Genomic DNA, 22,907 nt, shown 5'->3' with positions numbered 1-22,907 from the left:
ATCTAGTAGATGGTCAAATGTGTGTCTATTGACAACAAGAAACACTGCCTTCGCAAAATTCATTGCCCAAATAATCAGGTTGAAAGTTCAATTCCTTGATTATGCCATAAAGAAAGTCAGGCTTGATAACGCCGGCGAATTCACTTTACAAGCTTTCAATGACTATTGTATGTCAATAGGAATCGATGTGGAGCATTCGGTTCCTCATGTTCATACACAAAATGGCATGGCTGAATCTTTGATTAAACGGCTACAACTCATTGCTAGACTGTTAATATTGAGAACAAAACTCCCAATTTCTATATGGGGTCATGCTATATTGCATGCTGCGGCATTGGTCCAAATACGACCAAGCGCATATAATAAATATTCCCCTTTACAATTGGCATCTGGCCAAGAGCCAAACATATCCTATCTCCGTATTTTTGGATGTGCGGTTTATGTTCCTATAGCCCCACCGCAAAGAACAAAAATGGGGCCACAAAGGAGATTGGGCATATATGTCGGTTATGCATCACCGAGTATAATTCGATATCTTGAACCGCAAACTGGTGATATGTTTACGGCACGTTTTGCCGATTGCCATTTTAATGAAGATGAATTTTCAGCGTTAGGGGGAGGAATTAAACAATTACCTAAAGATATTACATGGTATACACCATCTTTGATATATCTTGATCCCCCTACAAATCAATGTGTGCTGGAAGTTCATAAAATTGTACATTTACAAAGTTTGGCAAATGAGTTACCAGATGCGTTCATAGATACAAAAAGGGTGACAAAGTCATATATCCCCGCTGCAAATGCACCATCAAGAGTTGAAATTCCTAGAGAGGAACTTGATGGAAGCAAAGCTAATGAACCTAAGGTTCAATTGAAAAGGGGGAGGCCAATGGGCTCTAAAGATAAAAATCCCCGAAAGAAAAAGAAAATGGGAGATGAAAAGGTTCAAGAAGTTCAAGAAGAACCAAATAAAGAGAAAAGTCCTCAGGATGATACAGAAAAATATGAGGTTTCTATTAACTATGCCCAAAATGGAATGTTATGGTATAGAGATGAAATCGATGATGATGATGGAATATTCTCTTTTTCTGTATCTAAAGAGATCGAACATGAAAAAGATGATCCAGATCCAAGGTCCGTATCAGAATGCCAACATAGGCCTGACTGGGAGAAATGGAAAAAGGCTATGCAACTTGAGTTGCTCTCCCTCAATAAAAGAAATGTTTTTGGACCTCTTGTCACTGCATCTAAAGATGTAAAACCTGTTGGTTGCAAGTGGGTATTTGTGCGAAAAAGAAATGAGAAAGATGAAATCACAAGATATAAAGCCCGACTTGTTGCACAACATTTTTCTCAAAGACCTGGAGTTGATTATGAAGAAACATATTCTCCAGTCATGGATGCAATTACATTCAGGTACTTAATGAGTCTAACGGCTTCTAAGAATTTAGAAATGTACCTTATGGATGTAGTGACAGCATATTTATATGGATCATTGGATAATGATATATACATGAAAATCCCAGAAGGATTTAAGATTCCTGAGGCATTAGACTCTAAGTCTAATGAAATTTGTGCGATCAAATTACAGCGATCACTTTACGGATTAAAAAAATCCGGGTGCATGTGGTATAATCGCTTAAGCGAATACCTATTGAAGAAAGGGTATGTTAATAATGAAATATGCCCATACGACTTCATAAAGAAATCTTCATCGGGATTTGTGATCATTGCTGCATATGTTGATGATCTAAATATAATTGGAACTCAAAAGGAGATTGATGATGCAAGAACTCATATCAAGGAAGAGTTTGAAATGAAAGATCTTGGAAAGACTAAATTTTGTCTTGGGCTCCAAATAGAACATTTCCAAGATGGAATATTTGTGCATCAATCAAACTATACGAAAAAGATTTTGAAGCGCTTTAATATGGACAAAGCGACTCCTTTGAGTACTCCAATGGTCAATAGATCTCTGAATGTCAATAGTGATCCATTCAGACCTTGTGAAGATAACGAGAAAATACTTGGTCCCGAAGTACCTTATATGAGTGCTATCGGTGGACTCATGTATCTTGCAAATTGCACTAGACCAGATATTGCATTCGCTACGAATCTACTTGCAAGATACAACTCATCCCCTACCCGCAGGCATTGGAATGGGATAAAACATATTCTCCGTTATCTTCAAGGTACGATTGACTTGGGATTATTCTATCCTAGAAACTCTTCGGTTGGTCTTGTTGGTTTTGCAGATGCAGAATATTTATCAGATCCACATAAGTCCCGATCCCAAACTGGATATGTTTTCACAATTGGAGGAACTGCTATCTCATAGCGCTCACAGAAACAGACTTTGGTTGCCACTTCCTCAAATCATGCAGAAATAATTACTCTTCATGAAGCATCGAGGGAATGTGTATGGCTTAGATCAATGACTAACCATATATACAAGAATCGAGTGGAATAGTCATCAGCAAAGAGCCAACAACATTATCTAGAACAACTTTGGTTGTTGTTGGGCTTGTTGAGTCCATTAGTCTTTCCACATTTGAGCCCACTGTGTTGCTTACACTCCCCCGCAAACTTGGAGTGGGGGGAAGACACACGCCAAGATTGGACCGCAACTGGATGAAGGACTTCTTAGGCAAAGACTTTGTAAACACATCTGCAAGTTGGTCTTCCGCATAGATGTGATGTGTTTCAATGAGACCAAGTGCAACACGTTCCCTGATATACTGATAATCTGTGTCGAAATGCTTTGTTCTGTTGTGAAGTGCCGGATTTGCTGTCAGGTATACGGCAGAGAGATTGTCACAGTAGACCTGTGTAGGTTCATATTGTGGAATGCCAATTTCTCAAAGAAGTGATGAAATCCAAGTGATCTCCCTTGCTGTAGCTGTAAGCGCTCGATACTCTGCTTCTGTTGAGGATTTGGAAACCGTTGGTTGCCTTTTTGCTGACCAAGATATAATGTTTGTACCTAGTAGAACACAGAAGCCACCAGTAGATCTTCTAGTTTGCTTACAGCCTGCATAATCACTATCACAGTATGCAAATAAAGAGAAGTTGTTGTTCTTCTTGATTGGTTGCCCCATGTGAAGTGTTCCTTTTAGATACCTTAGTATTCGTTTTAGCAGAACAAAGTCAGAGTTGGTTGGCGAGTGCATTCTCTGACAAACAAAGTTGTCTGCAAACTGTATATCTGGTCTTGTAATGGTCAAGTACTGTAATTTCCCAGCAACGCTTCGAAAGTAGGTTGGTTCACCGTATGGCTCAGAGTCGCGCTTGTCCAGCTGTTGAGGGAGTGGAGTTGGCATAGGGTTGCAATCACTCATAGCAGCTTGATGAAGAATGTCAGAAGCATAGGCTGTCTAATGGAGGAAGAGCCCATCAGAGTATGACTCTATCTCCATACCCAAGAAGTATTCTGGAGGACCAAGATCTTTCATTGAGAAATGAGTGTTGAGAGCCTGCAATAGATCGTCAAGAAGAGCATGATCACTACCAGTAAATAGAATGTCGTCAACATAAAGGAGCAGAACTAGCATCTTGCCATCCAGTCGACAAACAAATAAAGATGGATCGGCGGTACTGCAGTCAAATCCATACTCCAGAAGAAAATTGATGAAAGTGTCGAACCAGGCTCTCGGAGCTTGCTTTAGGCCGTAGAGAGCTTTGGTGAGACAACAAACATGATTTGGTTTGTTTTCATCAACAAAACCAGAGGGTTGATACATGTACACCGGTTCTTGTAGTTCACCATGTAAGAACGCATTTGAGACATCTAGTTGCTTGATTGGCCAATCTCTTGCAGTTGCTACATCAAGAACTAGCCAAATTGTTGCTGTTCGAACCACAGGGCTGAACGTCTCTAGGTAGTCGACCCCTTCTTCCTGACCAAAACCCTTTGCAACAAGACGGGCCTTGAGCTTATCGATTGTGCCATCTGGATTAAGCTTGGTCTTGGACACCCATTTGGAGTCTAATATGTTCATATCTTCAGTTGGAAGAACCAAGTACCAGGTGCACAACAAATTAATTCTCCGTACCTCTTCTAGAACAGCTGCATTCCAACCAGGTTGCTTCATTCCTGACACAATTGTTGTTGGTTCAGAAGTGGTGAACTTAGAGGCAATGAGCGCATATCGAGGATTAGGCTTCTGAATTCCAGCCTTGGATCTTGTTGTCATAGGATGAGCATTTGTGACATTGTTGACTGGGTTCTCGTCTTGTGTAACTCCCACTATATCCTCTTCTTCTTCATTATTCAGAACTTCTTCAGGTGTATTTTCTGCAGTGACTGGTTAAGGAGTATGGTTGGGCTGATTTTATCAATGACGATACTAATAACGGTATGGGCGTACTAGTGCCTTGTTCACATCCAGACCATACAACTGACGCACCACCCCGAGCAAATGTCACTAAAGCTCGAATACCACAACGTGATGTTGGTGAAGAGGTTCTTACTTATGTGAATCCCTCTACTTCTGGTCATGTAACGCGGAAAAATGTTACAACTGTTGTTGACAAAACATGAAAAACAGAGGAAACTTTTGAGAAGTGAAAAAATAATAACTGACATGTAGAGAAAAACTCTGTTCGACTAAACATGGTGATTGGGTCATGGCCTTGTAAACAAAAGAAAACAAAAACTGCTATGTTCGGTTTAGTTTCTGTGTGTGAGAGAGAGACAAAAAAAACAGTACGAGGTTTTCGTATGGTTTTTTTTTTTTTTAACCTTTTATGTTTTTTTACTCCAAAACTGTAACTTCTTGATCAACCCTCCAGAAATTTGAGTCGTTGAACTCTGTCACACCCGAATTCTCCTCTTTGTTTTCGTTTTCCGGAACTTTGTGAACGATATTTCGCTTCAACGGTCCAGCTTCACCGACTATCCCTTCTTTTAAAGCTTGCTCCATTGCTTTCTCTGTTCCTTCTGGTTCCACTCCCACAAACTCCACATCCTCTTCGAAAAGTGCTCGCACTGCAGGAGCTGAAGGTGATTTATGTCCTGAGCTGCTGCTTCCAGATGAAGTTGATGTTGGGGAACCATTTGGAATAACCGGTTCGGTTTTGACATCTAGCATTGGTACATCGATGAATGGGTTCAGACTGGAGCTAGTGACTTGCATCTCAGATGCTTCATCGATGCTTGTTGGATCTGATGGTGATAAATTGTCTGGAGAGATGTTCTTCGGTTTCTCGGTTAGGTTATCGTCTTCTTCTTCTTCTCCAACCAGGACTTCATCGTCACTGCTGCTGCTATTGTTGGCATTTGAGTTCTCATTCATGTTCACATCTTCAATCGCCGTGTTGCTGAACCTGTCATCTTGGAATGTGAACCAGTCCGAATTTGTGAGCAAGCTGCAGCCAGGTAAAATGAGACATGATCAAGTCTTCGTTGAATAAAAACAGTAGTTCAGATGACTGAGTTAAAGAACAACCCATATGAGAACACTCAATCAACCCACCTTCCTTGATCATCTCCAAGTCTCAAGGATGAAATTACTACTTCAGCAGATTCATCGTTAAAGTATGCATCCTGCATATAATATGGAGATAAATCCACTATTTGACAAACTGTTTTGAATACGGAAAAATAAAAGAGAAGAAGTCAGCAGGACTTACACTATCGTCTCTATCAAGGGCATTGAGAGCATTCTGATCCTGACACCAGAGAAGACAAAAGGGTTAAACTGTTGTAGAGTAAACCGTTTAAGAAATTCAAGAAAAACTATTAGCAGCAAAATACCTCTTCATTATCTTCGTTTCCATAGATTCTGTAATTAAATGCTTGGTTCAAATTGTTCGCCAAAGCTGCAACATCGTAATCCCTGTCTTCCTCGTCGCTATCCCTTGTTCTATCTTGCAGTGTAGTTGGACGCCTGTATGTGACATTGGTTTAAGATCATATATCAACTCCCATTATATATAAAAAACTGTAAATTATCAGGTCAGGTCTTCATCAGGCAGGAGAAAATTTGTGTTTTGGTTAGCATAGTGCAGAAGAGGAATAAGAAACTTCATCAACATCTATCATTATGAACCAATGCTTTACAGTGATGAAGGAGAAAAGGTTGATGAAATTACCCGCATGCCCATCTGTACACATTCTCAACAGTGTTGCGCTCCTTCAGAACACCACTTTGCCACTCGTTCCATTCACTGTTTTCCTAATTATTTGAGAGAGCAAAGTCTTGTTACCAACACACCAAAAGTAGAAAGTAGAGCACTCTTCATGCTAGAGCCTTCATGCGTGCAGCTGATGAATCTAACGTAAGAACAAATTACGGTACATAAGATTGTTTGGTTGAAATACCAACCTGAAGCGATGTCTTTATCAGGCCATTGCTATCACTCAACTGGATAAGTTTATTCCATAGTCTTGTGATATGTCCAACATATCCGGCCCGTGGTGGTTTTTTCCCAGTGGCAACTACGGTAGGCTACATCACAGAAGAAAAATGGCAGACATGTTTGTTTACCTAATGATCATCTGAACAAGAAGACTACAACTCTTAACTTGAGCTGATTTTGACATGATACAAAACCATATACTACTAATCAATAAAAGTCTTTGTAAGAAAAAGCGCAGATGGTATACCAGGTTATTGCCAGAAAGAACCGAGTCTTTGTCTGATGAAAGAATTTTGCTAATCAGATTGCATTCCCGAAGGATATGGTTAACCATAGTTTCGCTCTTGTTTTCCAAACAAGAAAGTATTATACTCTCCACTTGGTGATGGAGAGCATTATTGTATGGGTACCTTCATAAGTTGAAAGTATTTAGTTAATTAACTTCTCAAGTAAACTAAAATCCAAATCAAGAGTCTGATTGAAGTTTAGTAGAAGCTTACTCGAAAAATAGTTCAAGGATCCTTTTAATTGTTCCAGAGCTCGCTAATTCAGTTCCAGCAGCATCATTTCCAGATTTTAACAGAACCGCAATGAATTCTACTATCTGGAAAAACGAGCAACAATTCAGCGTAAATATCCAAAAGACGTACCAATCACTTATCAGAAATGGGTAAGTTTAGGATCTGACCTTTAAACGATGCTTTCCAAGAGGTGGCCTCAGCTCTCCATACGTTGTAGGTAAGACTTTGCTGTCAGACGATACACTGAGAAGCACAAGCAAATCACCTGCAGGAAAAGACACTGAATCTTGTTATATAAGGACAATGAAGACTGAGGAGTCTATCCTTGATTTAACAAAACTTGCAAGACATATTTCCTGCATATCCAAGGAAGTCTAAGAAGGGGTCCCAACAAACATGGAACTAATGAACTCCCAATTTCGCACTATCCACATAAATCAAAATGGAACAGACCAAATAGAGCAATAGAGTCATGGGTCAGCAGAACCAAAAAATAATAATCACAAAAGGTTTGCATTGCAAATTGCAATGTGATTATTCCATGTGCATCCAGCACAAATTAAGATAAAAGTATGATCTTCTTGTTTAATGGGAAGATTCCGTAGCACCAGAAATCAACTTACCGAGTTTAGGTAGCATAGCACCAATAGTCTCCTGGGTCACTGGGACAGGAGACTCAAACATATGTTGACTTCTAAAAGAATTGAAGAAAGGTGACGAAGCAGCAGATCTCCTCGGATCTAACAGAGAGATACACACAGTAAGTGAATGAACTAGGCCGGATTTTGAATGTGAATCTTTTATGGCATGATCAAATATCCTAGAAACGAAGCTGCAGAAGAAGATAGAGGTTTTGCCACATCAGACTATTGTATATATCCGCAGGAACCAGTGACACTCAAATATGAAAGCAAAGATAACAAACCCAGGGCTAGAGAGTTTTGAAGCTAGAGCTGAAGGTGCATTTCGAGTAATTGCACATAATGTTTCCGCTGCGTTTGCCTGAACCGCAGGAGGACTCTGATTCAAGTTACAAAGGTTGTCACTCAGAAATAAAGCCTCAAGTCTATATTTTTTCTTTTGGAGTAACCTAAACTTTTACTACTTACAGATGGATTTAGTTTGTCCACGATCATTTCAAGTAAATCGCTATCAGCCAAGTATCGCATCACATCCGGAAAGTTGGGATAAACATTATCATCAGCCCCAACCAAGCGTACCAAAACCTACATAACAACACAATAAGTTTCTTTGAAAAGATGAGCACTGAAGTGACACCAAGCTGAAAAAGATCTCAGACCACCATTTACCTCCATGATGGATGTTATTCCAATTAAATCAACCAACTGGCTAAACACATTTCCATGCCCCTGAAATTATTAAAAGCTATTTTTAGAAACGTAGCCTGTGAAAATATCTCAAAAAGCAATCCAGATTATGACAATGTAATCTATGGTAGTTGCATCAATTGGAAATTTTCATAAGCTAAACTGAACAATTTAGTCACACCAAAGATAATCCAAACTCTAAAGCAAGAAAAGATAAAAAGAAAAGAAATTGTTATCAGCCATTCTATGATAGAGTGGCAGCATTACTTACTTTTATATAGCTCATAAGTGCTGCAGTCTTTCTGATCATCAGACATATGACAACCTATATCAAAAAGAGACATGTAAGAACCTAAAAAAACAGTTGGTCTTTACACACACTTCTTACTAGTAAAAAAAGAGACCTTGCCGAAATAGCCTGCCAGCAATGCACTATGAGGACGATTCGGTTCCAAAAAAGAGAATAGCAAATCCATCAGCTGCAAAATAAAACGAGACCACAGCAAATGAGATCAACTACAGTGATAAGAAAGAAACACGATGATAGAATATACCTTGTCGTCCTCCACCAAAGTCTTAAAAATAACATCAATTTCACATGTAAATATCTCGCAAGAGATGAATGGAAACCTAAGTGAAGAAGAAGAAGAACCCATCAGTAACTAAAGACAAAAAAAACGAAAGACTTGCCAGAAAAGAGAAAGTCTAGTCACAATAAAGGAAGAACATATTACTTGAAAGCACGTTTGCTATCAGCATCGTCTTGAGGCTCTTCAACAACATACCGCAGTAGTTGCTCCACTTGAGCTCTATCCCTTAGACTACAAACCAATACTCCCGAATCAAAAACTTTTCCAAGTAAAACTCATCCCAACCAAACTACTGTACAAGGAAAAGGAGCAAAATATTACAAATTGATGAGTCGGCTATTCAAAGCTTTGCATTCTTGAATAATCTCTTCCTCATCAAGAAGCTCTTCCAATGTGAAACTGTCTTTGTCTAGTATCGACTCCACCTATACATATATTAGCAAACAAAACCAATGAGCATCAACTCATGAATACTCGATTATAAAGTTCAAGTCTTTTTCCAATCAAACGCAATCAAAAAGATGATAATTTTGTAATCTACTTAAGAGCCATTTCCAACTATTTTTATAACCGAATCAAGAGAAGAAGAAAGAAATGAAATCTGTTGAACTCACGGGAGACGAAGCAGAGAGAGAGGCGAGCTTCCAGAACATGGTGGAGACTGAGAGGGACGAAGAAGTAGAAGAACCCAATAGGCTGTGGGAATCACAGGATGAGGAGTGGCGATTTTTTTGGGGTGGGAGCTCTCTGAAATCGATCAAATCAGTCAATGGTGTTTTGATGAAGAAGAGATCCAGAGAGAGAGAGAGAGAGAGAATGAGATCGGAGTTCTCAGATATTTTTTGAAAAATCGAGGCAGATTTTGCAAATTCTACAATACTAAGGACATATATTTTAAAATATCTGAAAATATTAAATAAAAAGGATTTTAATAATACCGAAAAGGTATTTTTTTTGTCCACACATTTTCTAAGTAAATATGATCTAAAGAACAAATATCACATAGGTTTTGTAAATGAAAAAGGGGGAAAAATTGGATTATACATCAAAACCTCTTTAATTTTAAATTTGGTAAATTAATTAATACTCTAAAGGAATTATTTTTTGAGAATTTGTTAAAAACGCCCCTTTTGATATACTCCTTTTCAAAAATACTCTTTTTTTTTGCCATTTTTATTTTTGCCCTCTTTTAATTTTTAATGACCATTTTACCCTTAGATGAAAATTATTTTATTCAATAAAAAGAAAAACAAAATTTTCCCGCCAAAAAATTTCCGACATATTTTCCCGCCAAAAATTTTTCGAAAATATTTTCCCGCCAAAAAAAATTTTTTGTCAAAAAAATTTTGTTAAAAAATTTCGACAACAAAAATTTCCCGCCAAAATTTTTCCCGCCAAAAAAAATTTACAAGGTTTTTAAAAGGTATTATAAGGTTTCTACCTTATAAACACCTTGTAAAGGCTTTTACAAGATTTTTTAAAGAGTTTTAAAAGGATTTTTAAACAACTTGTAAACGCTTTTACAAGATTTTTAAAAGGTTTTTAAAAGGTTTTTAAAAGGATTTTAAAAGGTTTTCAAATAGTTTTTAAAAAGATTTTTAAAAGGTTTTTAAACACCTTGTAAACGGTTTTACAATGATTTTAAAAACCTTGTAAAAGTTTTAATAAGATTTTTAAAAGGTTTTTAAACACCTTGTAAATGCTTTTAAAAGCGTTTATAAGGTGTTTAAAAACCTTTTAAAAGCATTTACAAGCTTTTTAAAAGCATTTACAAGGTTTTTAAAAGCGTTTAAAATGTGTTTAAAAACTTTTTAAAAACCTTGTAAACACTTTTAAAAGTTTTTTAAAAGCGTTTACAATGTTTTTAAAAGGTATAAATTTCAATATTTTTGGCGAGAAAAATTTTCGATTTTGGCGGGAAAAATTTTTTTTTTGGCTGGAAAAAATAATTTTTTCGGGAAAAATTTTCGATTTTGGCGGGAAAAAAAAATTTGGCGGGAAAATATTTTCGATTTTGATGACTGTACATTCTTGCTGTCACTCAAAAAAGGGTAATTTGGTCATTTTGTATATAAAGAGGGGTAGTTTTAAAAATGGTCAACATGAAGGGGTATTTTTAAAAAGGGGTATGGAAAAAGGGGTATTTTTGAGAATGCCCCTTATTTTTTTCCTGTCAAATTTTTTGCTAATTAATAATAATTTCTATGTATATATATATAGCTGCATTAATAATGTAAAATAATAATAACACAAACTTACAAGAATATATAAACTAATGTAATTTACTGATATATGGTTTAGATGTTGTTTTTATTTTCTTTTAAATTGACTTTTATATTTAACTGTTTTTCATAAAAAAGTTTGTATTGTATTTTCAAACTAAGGTATTGTAGTATCATCTTTAAATTCATCATCAACATTAAAAAAAAGTATGTATCATATGTAAAGTAAAATTAAGTAGTTCAATATCGTCATTAAAAATAGTATGTATTATTTTCTAAATATATATCATTTTTTGTTATAATTGAATCGATAAAACCCGATCCATAGCTAATACCTAGCATGGTAATGCGACTTAGTGGAATTGAAGTCTGGTGGAATCGGTCGCAAAGTTGGTGTTGTAACCACTTGACTAAAAACATTTTTTATATATTATATTTATCTGGATATTTTAATATTAAGATTAATATTTTGTCATGTATTTGGAATCTAAAAATATATATAATAATGTATGTCATGTATTTTTTACAAACTCACCCATTTCACCCAATGAATGAGATTTCAAAGATTTTAATTTAGTCATGCGTAATATCATTTTTTCAAGTTTTAGTAATTTTTTTTAAACACCTTTAACTATAATTTTTTTTCTCATTATCTAAGATATACTCGTTGTCTTTTCACATTTACTTTATTTTCACCTTCCATTGACTCACATATAACATAAATTAGACCGTAAATTGAATGTTGTTTTATTCTACTATGAATTTAAAATTTATCTCCATTATAAAACTCAACAGACACATTTAAAATTTTAAACTATGATCAGTTTAGACTGTCTCCATCAATGGTCACTAGCAATATCGTAAGAGTTGCTTAGATTTTAAAATCTATATATAATAGCAATCCTAATAAATATCACCAAAAGTTGTGTTTACAAAAAGTTGTGATTTTTCATTGCAACGGTTTTTATTGTAAAGTTACAATTGTTCAGTATAGAGTTGTGTTTATTCGAATATTCGTATCTTTTGAAATATATATATATATATATATATATATATATATTTGTCTGTTTGAACTGTTTTCATTTTTTTGTCATGACACAAAATAATATAAAATTTCAATCTCAACGGTTTTTACAGCTTTCTAAAATATTCTCTAGCATTCATTCTTTTAAAAGTAAAAACAAAATTCCTCCAATTCTTGATTTAACAAAATATTTTTGGAATGATGAATCTAATTTACAACTTTTAGTTAATTTTAAATATAAAAATTTAATGAAAATACCTAGAGTTTTAATCCAAGAGTTAGATGGATTATATAGCGTATTTTTGAATTTGACTTTTCAATATGGTAATAAAGATGTCTTCTATATAAAAGCAGTTTATATGGGTTATTAGGTATAATTAAGTGTAGACATAACAGTAGCGATTTTTCATAGTATATTTTCGTAAATTTTTTGTATTTATTTGTTTTTTTATAATTCAAACGGTTGTATCAGTTCATTTTAGAGTTGTGTCTTTTCACTATACTTTATTTATATTTTTTCATCGCAACTTTTTGTTCTAATAGATGTGTCTATTTAAATAGTCATGTATTTTGAAATCTTTTTATTTCTGTCTCTTCATCAGTAACGAACAAGTTCGGTGAAATAATTTTTTCATTTTATGTTGAATCTAAATAATTGAATATTAATATCTAATATTCAATGTTATTCTATAATCTAACTAAAATTTTAGTAATGACTATAGCAATAGAGAAATTTAATACAACTTAATATAGAATTTACAGTTGCATATATTTATTGTAACTTTTCGTTAATTTTTTTTAATATTTAAAAATAATAATAACAATCTGAATCAATACGGACAACAATTGCGACTTTTCATAGTACTTTTTCGTAAAAAAAATTGTTTTTTTAAAAACTCAAACAGTTGTATCTGTTCATTGTAGAATCATGTTTTTTCACTATATTTTATTCATATTTTTTCATCACAACTTTTCGTTTTTATAGGTATGTCTATTTAAATAGTCATGTCTTTTGAACTTTCTGTATCTTCATGAATAACTAACAAATCATTGTTTATTGAAACAAATTTTCCATTTTATGTTGAATCTAAATAATTTGAATGTTTAATATCTTATATTCAACGTTATTCTATAATCTAACTAAAGTTTTAGAAATGATTGTAGCAATATAGAAATTTAACAAAAATTAATATAGAATTTATAGTTGCATCTATTTATCTTAACTTTTTGTTAAAAACTATTTTAATATTTAAAATTTATTTTATTTTGTTTTGAAAAGTTGTGTATTTTAATTTTAATTTTTCATTGATACAGTTCACTCATTATTAAATATATTGTTATAATTACTTAATAGAGAATTATATTTATTCATTACAATCATTGGTTCAATATTCTCAGTTATGATCACTTTGTCATAATAAGTTTTTAATTGTAGCTCTTTATCATAATTTTTCATAAAATATTTTATATATTTATAATACTTTAAACAATATTTTTTCAATGTTATGTCTATTCTACATAATATTTTTTTGTTATAAGTTTTTATTTTGATGGTTGTGTTTTTTGTAACAGTTTATATATAATGTTTATGTATTCAAACCAAACATTCAGATGATTTCATAATATATAATTTTAAATTTTAAATTTAAATTTTCTTCTTCTAAAATATTTTCTCCACAACATCGCGGAGTCCGAGTAAATATGAAAATAACCAAATTTTGTTAACGATCCATCTTAATTTAAGATATTTAAAGATCACTAACACCTGATTGGCTAGAAAGAAAATGATTTTTTTTTTCTTCGCCGCTTAAAGACTCTCTGTTTCAAGACTCTGCTTCAAGACGCATAGTCATAGATATGCGGCCGGCCCATTGTTCACGATCGCGCTTAACCAAACTCAGCCGTTGGGGATCTCGTCGGCAGAAGACGACGACGGAGGTGACGAAGAGCGAATAAGCAATTGCAGTAGCGGAGATTCTGTCTCCTATGACCCAAGCCTTTGTGTACACGAGAGACGTCTACCCTTTTTTAAATCGTTTTCAGGTGATTTCCCAAAATCTCTTATCGTTTCTCATAGATATCTGAAGTTTTCTTTCTATGTTTTGGTTGTGGTTCTGGAATCATATAATTTAGTTTGAACTGTGATTGTAATTCATATCTATCCACAGATGTCTTGAGATTGATTCACCGGCTTGGCTTGGTCGTCTCGAGCAAACAGCTTGCTCTTCTCCGGCTAAGCACCACATCGAAGCGGTATGTCTATTCTGGTGTTTACGATTTGTTGTTATGGATCCTATATAAATATTCTTTGTTGAGTTAATTGTTCACTAACTTCTATTTTTGATTTCTAGTTCACGAGCTTACTCTCAGAAGAAGGGAGTGATGCTTCTGTCGAGATGGCCATAGCTAAAGCTGCTGATGCTATACTGTACAACAAGCAATCAAGTACCACAGTCACTCCATGTCTGATCCTGGGAGCACAAACCGTACAAGAGATGAGATATCTAGTGTGAGGCAGGTTCGTTAGTCACTTTACCTGCAGAACAGAGCCAATATGATCCATTCTATTATCTTGATTGTGCATCTTGTTATTTGCAATAGTTATCAACTGCAGGTTTTGGTTTCTAAAACTGCAGGTTCTGTTTTGGTTTTTCATTAGTTATCAACTGCAGGTTCTACATCTTTGCATCTGAATACTTTCAGGTTTTGGTTTTTAAAGTTGCAGCTTCTGTTTCTTCTTACAAATTGGACGTTTCGGTTTTGCTGCCTCCCAATTGGTTCTGAAATTGTTGAGTGGCATGTGTTACTGATAAAAATTATGTCTCATCTTTTAATTACGTAATACAAGCCTTACTATAACTTAACTATGTTGAGCATTGGCGTCAATGGACAGATGCTCCCTATTGATGCAGCCGTGTTTGAAACATCAAATACCCGTGGAACTATTGTTGACAAATGAACCACTTCTTACAGGTTTTGAGCTTGATCAGAATCTGTTTGGTCCTGTGGAGATTTAGACTTGAGGCCTGAGGGAAGCTTTGCAGCTGGTGCTAGTTCCCAAACTCTTCTCGCAAAGGGGCATAGCCTGAGAATGTGGAGTATGGTGTCTGATCTATTAATGTGTGTTTGCTTGTTTTTGGCATTAATGGTGTTCATATTTTTGTTTTCTACCCTAAATGTCATATGCACTTTAGCAAAAACAAAGCCACAAATATTGCAAAAGATTTTGTTAAGCAACTACCAATGGACCATAAAATTTTATAGTTCTTAATAAGTTCTTAATCTAACTTTTTTCAAAATTTATAATAAAAAATTGTTAGACAACTTTCACTAAGATACATCGATGGAGATGCTCTTAAAAGATAAGTTGAATAATATTATTATCACTAATAAAAAATTTCAAGCTACTGGTGAAAGAAACAAAAATAACTAGAGATCCAACTAATCAGAAGAAGAAAAACTAGAGGTCCAAATCTAGGATTTCAATTCGACCTGCTGGATCGAAATGACAAACCAACGGATAGACTTTGAAAACAATGGTAAAAGTTTTACCGTAAAACCTATCTTTTTGGTTAAGAAACCCTTGCAACTATGAGAAATGTTAAAGTAACCAATGAAACACATAGCAAATAATGACAGGTTTTGAGCTTCAGCAACAGTGAGAGCGTTCAACAAGTCAAATCTGTCTTGCATCCATTGTCGTCGCAAGCCACTAATGTAATGTGCCACAAGTTGCTGGTCCGAATACTGTAGATCAACGCTCGTCCAAAGAGCGGAAAAATTGGTATAATATTCTGTTACTGATTGCCATCTTCCTTGACGCAAGTTGAGGAAGCGTTTGAACATCACTTGATCGTAGTTGAATGGTAAGAACTTTTTACGCATCTGCTTCTTCAACTTTTCCCACGACAATAGTTTAGGTTTACCTAAACGTGCGCGTGACGTCTTTAGCTGTGCCCACCAAACCGCAGCTATGCCGCGAAATCGCATAGCAACCAAAGGAACACAACGTTCCAAAGGCACGCGTTTGAACTCGAGAGTCTCTTCGACTGTGACAATCCAATTGACAAGTTCCTCGGCGGATTGTTCGCCATGAAATTCGGGAAGTTCAAACTTGAAACCTTGTTCACACCGCCGATCTTCTTGCGGTTCATCAATGATAGCAAACTGATTGTCTTCATTAACGGGTTCTTCTTGTTGCTGGAGGCGGAGATTTTGCGGCTCTCGAGGTCTGACCATGGCGAAGGAATTTTGAGAAAATTATTTTGTTTTATGAGTCAAAGAAACAAAAGCTATAAAATATATAAGGCTTTATAAGGCTGAAAATCTAGGGTTTCAATTGACCTAGAAGGACGAGACAAAACCTTGGAAACAAAGTAAATCTCAATAAATAGTAGTATTTGATTAAGATATAATAAAAATAAAGAAAATCTATAACTAAAGTAGTACTGTGTTACTGTTTCCTTAGTAAAATAAACTATGAAAGAATAAAATATAGGGTTTAATCTATATAATAATAACAATCCGAATAAATGCGACCAACAGTTGTGTCTTTTCAATCGTACTTTTTGGATATTTTCTAAAAAGTTGTGATGGATCATTAAATGAAAAGTTACAACTGTTCACTGTAAAGTTGTGTTGATTGGAATATTCGTATCTTTTAAAATCTATATATATTTGTCTGTTTGAACTGTTTTCATTTTGTTCGGCATGACACAAAATCAACGAAAATTTCAATCTCAACGGTTTATATATTTTTCTAAATTATTTTCTAGCATTCATTCTTTTAAAAGTCAAGAAATTTCTCTAATTCTTATTTAACAAAAGATTTTTGGAATGATGAATCTAATTTACATCTTTTAGTTAATTTTAAATATAAAAGTTTAATGAAAATACCTATAGTGTTTTTCCAAGAGTTAGATGGATTACATAGTGGGGTTTTGGATTTAACTTTTCAATATGGTAATAAAGATGCTTTCTATTTAAAAGCACTTTATATGGGTTATTAGGTGAAGTCAATCTCAACGGTTTAAAAGCACTATTTAAAAGCACTTTCGTAGCACATTTTCGTAATTTTTTTTTTTTAAATTCAAAAGGTTGTATCTGTTCATCGTAGAGTTGTGTCTTTTCACTATAGTTTATTGATATCTTTTCATCACAACTTTCCGTTCTAATGAGTGTGTATATTTAAATAGTCATGTCTTTTGAACTCTCTCTACATTTGTTTATTCTACAATAACTAACAAGTTCGTTGAAACAAATTTTCCATTTTATGTTGAATATAAACCATTTTATGTTGAATCTAAATAATTGAATATTAATATCTAATATTCAAAGTTATTCTATAATTTAACTAAAATTTTAGAAATGATTATAGCAATAGAGAAATTTAATACAACTTAATATAGAATTTACAGTTACCTCTATTTATCATAACTTTTTGTTAAAAAAAAGTTGTTTAATATGTAAAAATAATAATAACAATCTGAATAAACACGAACAACAGTTGCGACTTTTCTTAGTATTTTTGTAAGAAAATTGTTTTTATTTGTTTTTTTTTAACTCAAACATTTTTTCTGTTCATTGTAGAGTTATGTTTTTTACTATATTTTATTCATATTTTTTTTATCATAACTTTTCGTTCTAATATGTGTGTCTATTTAAATAGTCATGTATTTTGAACTTTCTATATATTTGTCTCTTTATCAATAACTAACAAATCATTGTTCGTTGAAATAAATTTTTCGTTTTATGTTAAATCTAAATAATTTAAATATTAATATCTAATATTCAGCTTATTCTATAATCTAACTAAAATTTTAGAAATAATTATAGCAATATAGAAATTTAATAAAACTTAATATAGAATTTATAGTTGCGTCTATTTATTGTAACTTTTTGTTAAAAATTACTTTAATATTTAAAATTTATATTATTTTGTTTTTAAGTATAATTATTTAATAGGAAATTACTAATTCAATATTCTCAGTTAGGAACACTTTGTCATAATAATTTTATAAATTGTAGCTTGACCATAGTTCTTCATATAATGTCTTATATTTATTATACTGTAAACAATGTTTTTTGCAAAGTTTACATAATATTTTTTGTTATAAGTTTTTATTTTGATGGTTGTGTTTTTAGTAACAGTTTATGTTTAATGTTTATGTATTCAACATATTCTATTACATTCAAATGATTTCATACTGTATAATTTTAAATTTTAAATTTTATTTAATTCTTTCTAAAATACTTCCCTCGCGACATCACGGGGGGTCTGAGTCCTAATCAATCTAGAAGGAAGGAAAAAACAAAAAAAAAACTGACGAATAGCTTTAGAAAACAAAGATAAAGGCTCTGATTGGCGAAGACTTTAAAGACTTTAAAAACATTTAAAAGCATTTTATTTGTCAATCACACTTTTATGATTTTTTTATTTTTTTAAATTTCAACAGCTACTTTAATTTTCTTCTTCTTTATTTCTCTTTCTTTTTTAAAGCTTCAAAATGACTCTTTAAAACCAACAAATTTTTTTAAAAAATTTCCTCCATCATAATTAAAAACTCTCTATAAATTTATATATATTTTTCACAAACCTTTTTTTTATAGATTAATAATCATCACCTTTGTATTTTCTTACAATTTTGTTTTTTTTTTTTTGCCAACAAAAGATTAGCTCAAACGAGCCAATAGGAAGGGAGATTGTTTACATACAAAACATCATGCGGAGATGTACGCGCATAGCGTGCCAAACGATCCACTTTTACATTTGCAATTCTAGGAATAAAAGATAAAGAAAAAGAAGAAAATTCCTCCCTGTCTATCTCAATTTCGTCAAGGTAAGTCGAGAAAGCCGGCCAGTCTTGTGGCGAAGACACCATCTTCACCAGGTCTGAGCAATCTGTGTAGAAAGCCACGTCGCGGAAGTCATGCCCGATCATACACCGCACGGCCCACATAAAAGCTTCGACTTCAGTATGCAAGGGGGAAAGGCTCCGTCGGAAATAAGAAGCTCCCATACAGGGTGCCGGATCCTGAAACTGAGTGCAGTACCATCCTGCGCCTGCAAACGGATCACCAGCTTTCCAAGATCCATCTACGAAACAGCGGTAGCCTGAGAAGACATTAGAAAGTGAAGCTGCACCCACCCTCAACCGAATGGAGGGGTCAGGAAGGTGATCTACAAGAGCCGCATCCTCGCCCTCCTCCTGAGCCTGCTGCCAAGACAACGCCTCGCCTTCTGCTACCCGAATCACCTCATCTAACCGCTCATCTATATTCTCAAAAACTCGGCCATTTCTTGCTTTCCAAATATACCACAATATCCATGGGAAGGCTGCCACCTGGGAGGCCGGACTCTTAGGTCCCAGAAAATGATCCATATTAGCAAACACGGATTCCATCGGAAATGAGGATGGCCCCACCGGTACCTGAGATAACGCCCAAGCCTGACGTGCTGGTGGACAAAGAAACAACGCATGATTTACTGTCTCCTCTTCAGCACCGCAGCAAGCACAACCCAAATCACAAGCAATACCACGCCGACCCAAATTATGTGAAACCGAAATACACCCTGACAGGACCTGCCACATAAAGTGTTGAATTTTTAGCGGACACCAAACCTGCCATACACGAGCTAAGAGATGTGTAATTTCCGGACCACCACCGAGGGGCTGAAAAGGCCCTACAACCGACATACGTGCCGTATGATATCCAGACTTAACCGTATACCTCCCATCCTTAGTAAAATGCCAACCAAGAGAATCTGCCTTCGGACAGCTACCTAAAGGTAACGCCCTTATCAACTCAACATCAACATGATCAAAATGCAGAGTAAGCAAATCCATCCGCCATGAGTTTGTTTGACGATCAATTAAGTGAGAAACTTTAAGAGAAGGATCCTTAAACGGACCCTTGCTGATAGCTGGTCTCGGGAATTGTGCCGGTATCCAGGGATCAGTCCAAACAGAAATGGAGTCACTTGAACCAACACGTTTAATAAGTCCTTTGTTAACCAGAGAGCGAGCAGAGACAAGACTCCTCCATCCATAGGAGGGAGAATATGAACGAACCTCGTCCATGGGGTTCGATTTCCGATAGTACCTACTTTTAAAGACTCTTGCGAACAAAGAATCAGGAGCATCAACCAGTCGCCATAATTGCTTAGCCAATAAAGCGGAATTAAAGTCATCCACATTCCGAAAACCCAATCCACCCACCTGTTTACTACAACACAATTTCTCCCAAGCTAACCAGTGCATACCACCTGACCGACCATTTGTGCTCCACCAAAAATTTGCCACTGCACTAGTAAGTTTGGATGTTATTGTTTTAGGGAGACGAAAGCAAGATATCACAAACGTCGGGACAGCAGTTGTGATTGACTTAATCATCACCTCCTTTCCCCCCTTGGATAGCAATTTTGCAGACCAGCCGGTCGTCCGATTCTGCATCCTTTCCCTAACAAATGAAAAAACCTTTGTTTTAGACCCCCCTAAACTCTCCGGTATCCCCAGATAGGAACCCATACCGCCTAAGGTTGTTATTCCAAGGACTCCCTGCAGCTCCGTCTTTGTGCCCTCAGCAACCTTATGCCCAAACTGAATTGAAGATTTTGCAAAATTAATTTGCTGGCCCGAGGCCGCCTCATACTCCCATAGAATCTCCAAGACTACCTCACATTGTGCTCTTTCGACCTTGCAAAAAAGAGGCTATCATCCGCAAACAATATATGCGTAATTGGCCGACATTGATTGGCCACCTTAATCCCTGTAATCCGCTTATCCTCCTCTGCTTTCCGAATATTTGCTATTAACACCTCCGTGCACAAGATAAACAGGTAAGTAGACAGCGGGTCTCCCTGACGTAAACCCCTCTCTGGAATTATCAAACCATTAGGTTGACCATTAAGAAGAACCTTGTATTCAACTGAACTAACACAAAACATAATCCACCCAATCCATTTCTCCTCAAATCCCATCTTACGGAGCAACCTTTCTACAAACCCCCACTCTACCCGATCATATGCCTTGCTCATATCTGTTTTAATCGCCATAAACTTCCCTTTGCATGACGGATTAGTCCGTAAACCATGAAACATCTCCTGAGCTATCAGAATATTATCAGAAATCAATTGACCGAGGACAAAGGCCGACTGAGTTTCCGAAATAATCCCTGGTAAAACTGTCTTAAGCCTTTGGAACAGGATCTTTGAAATAATCTTATACTCCACATTACATAAACTGATTGGGCGCAACTCTGTCATCCGGGTAGGCTTTGCCACCTTAGGAAAAAAACAAATATGTGTTTTATTTAATTCCTTATCAAAAACACCTTCCTCAAAGAAACCGTTGACCAAAGCTAAAAGGTCCGTTTTAACAACCCCCCATGCCTTCTGAAAAAACAAAGCTGTCATCCCATCTGGACCAGGAGCTTTATCTGGATGCATCATAAATAGTACCGCACGGACCTCCGCCTCAGTGGCGGGAGCCGTTAGCCTCGCATTGACCTCGTCCGTAATAACCGAGTGAACCTCACATAAAGCCGCATCTAAATTTGTTGGATTAATTGTTGTGAACAGATCCGCAAAATACGTCACTGCTGTTTTACAAATATCCTCATCCTCCGTTGACCAAACATCGTGTTTGTCAAAAAGACCGGTAATCCGGTTACGGGCCCGCCTCTGCTTTGTTTGAGCATGAAAATATTTGGAATTTTTATCCCCCACCCTCATCCACCTATTACGACTCTTTAAATACCAGTATACCTCCTCATCCCTATAAGCCTCCCGTAATCGAGCATGTAAGTCGGAAATGACCTCTATGGAAGTCGCATCATCCGCTTGAGCCGCACCCAGTTGACGTTTTAAATCCTCAATCTTATCCCTACCAAACAGGGCCTACAATTTGCGCCACCGAGAGATAGCCCGCCGAATGCTCACAATATTATCCACAAAAGTGGAAGAACCCTGAGCTTGTTCCCTCCTCCCCCCCATCCAGCCGAAATGGCATCCATCAACCCTTCTTTTCCAACCCACCTACGGTCAAACATAAAGCTTCGGCGCCCGCGCCGTCTTTTCGCACCTATATTAACTACAAGTGGCTTATGATCAGAGGTGATCATAGGTAAATATTCTGTAACCGTATCCGGAAACAGCTCATGCCAATCCTCATTACCTAATGCCCTATCCAACCGACATCGAATTGGTTTTTTATCCCGCCAACCCTGCCAAGACAAACAATCCCCAAGGTAGGGAAATTCCAGGAAACCACAATCCTGAATCATTCCATTGAAAGAGAGAAATGAAGAAGCATGGTGTAGCTTGCCCCCTCGTTTCTCATGATTACCAGTTAATTCATTAAAATCACCCACAACGAACCAAGGAGATGACCTAGATATGCCGATCTGCAATAAGCGTTCCCAGACCATGTCACAATTCTTGGGTACCGGATCACCGTAAACAAACGTTAGGTAAATTACCTGTCCTTTATAAACCGCTTCAACGTCAATCAACCGATTTGACTCAAATAAGACCGTGACATGAAAATCATCTTGATTGTAAAATAGGGCCAAATCCCCACTACACCCAATAGGGTCAACTGTTTTCAAATTTTTATAACCAAAATGCCCAACAAATTTCTCCAAAACAGCCCGAGATTGTTTAGTTTCCATGAGAAATAAAAAATCCGGGCGATGCGTATTCCATAGGTCCCTAAGATTCCCAATAGTTGCCTTGTTGCCCAGGCCTTGACAATTCCAACTGATAATATTCATGGAGGGGAAATCGAGATCTGTGAGAAAAACCCACATAAATGCACCCCCCCAGTCCTTGCGAAGATGCACAAATTGAAGAAACCTAA

At 35.7% G+C, this 22,907-nt stretch overlaps 2 protein-coding genes and 1 long non-coding RNA gene across 6 annotated transcripts; 1 reads left to right on the top strand and 2 right to left on the bottom strand.

Annotated features, from left to right (window-relative positions):
- Positions 1-4,557: 4,557 nt before the first annotated feature.
- LOC104786877 (uncharacterized) lies at positions 4,558-9,689 on the bottom strand. Of its 2 annotated transcripts, none has more exons than XR_015557004.1 (19): positions 9,417-9,689; positions 9,124-9,227; positions 8,947-9,033; positions 8,767-8,842; positions 8,617-8,691; positions 8,484-8,537; positions 8,195-8,254; positions 7,994-8,110; positions 7,810-7,904; positions 7,508-7,716; positions 7,052-7,149; positions 6,864-6,967; positions 6,611-6,773; positions 6,330-6,502; positions 6,097-6,179; positions 5,759-5,891; positions 5,635-5,673; positions 5,478-5,548; positions 4,558-5,370 (listed from the first exon to the last, which is right to left on the bottom strand). XR_015557004.1 is itself a non-coding variant. In XM_010512330.2 (19 exons), exons 1-19 carry the CDS (start codon positions 9,453-9,455, stop codon positions 4,758-4,760), a joined length of 2,343 nt encoding a protein of 780 aa, XP_010510632.1. In that variant the 5' UTR covers positions 9,456-9,689; the 3' UTR covers positions 4,558-4,757. The 2 variants fall into 2 exon arrangements, 1 of the variants encoding a protein (XP_010510632.1); XM_010512330.2 differs by having other exon boundaries at positions 6,330-6,452.
- Positions 9,690-13,819: 4,130 nt separating this feature from the next.
- Positions 13,820-15,319, top strand: LOC104786876 (uncharacterized). 3 transcript variants are annotated; one of them, XR_767679.3, is made up of 4 exons: positions 13,825-14,091; positions 14,217-14,301; positions 14,400-14,566; positions 15,022-15,319. It is a non-coding gene; the product is annotated as an uncharacterized LOC104786876 (long non-coding RNA). The 3 variants fall into 3 exon arrangements; XR_015557003.1 differs by having other exon boundaries at positions 13,847-14,091; positions 14,685-15,319; XR_015557002.1 differs by having other exon boundaries at positions 13,820-14,091; positions 14,400-15,319.
- A 3,406-nt stretch (positions 15,320-18,725) lies between these two features.
- Positions 18,726-22,857, bottom strand: LOC147943759 (uncharacterized). Its single transcript, XM_087512356.1, has 6 exons — positions 22,528-22,857; positions 22,015-22,452; positions 21,815-21,946; positions 21,440-21,730; positions 20,810-21,331; positions 18,726-20,744 (listed from the first exon to the last, which is right to left on the bottom strand). Exons 1-6 carry the CDS (start codon positions 22,855-22,857, stop codon positions 18,726-18,728), a joined length of 3,732 nt encoding a protein of 1,243 aa, XP_087368482.1.
- Between the last annotated feature and the right edge of the window lie 50 nt (positions 22,858-22,907).

This window comes from Camelina sativa, chromosome 5 (assembly GCF_030686135.1).
Source record: "Camelina sativa cultivar CO46 ecotype springtype chromosome 5, ASM3068613v1".
NCBI lineage: Eukaryota > Viridiplantae > Streptophyta > Magnoliopsida > Brassicales > Brassicaceae > Camelina > Camelina sativa.
This window is presented reverse-complemented; position numbering and strand designations above follow the sequence as displayed.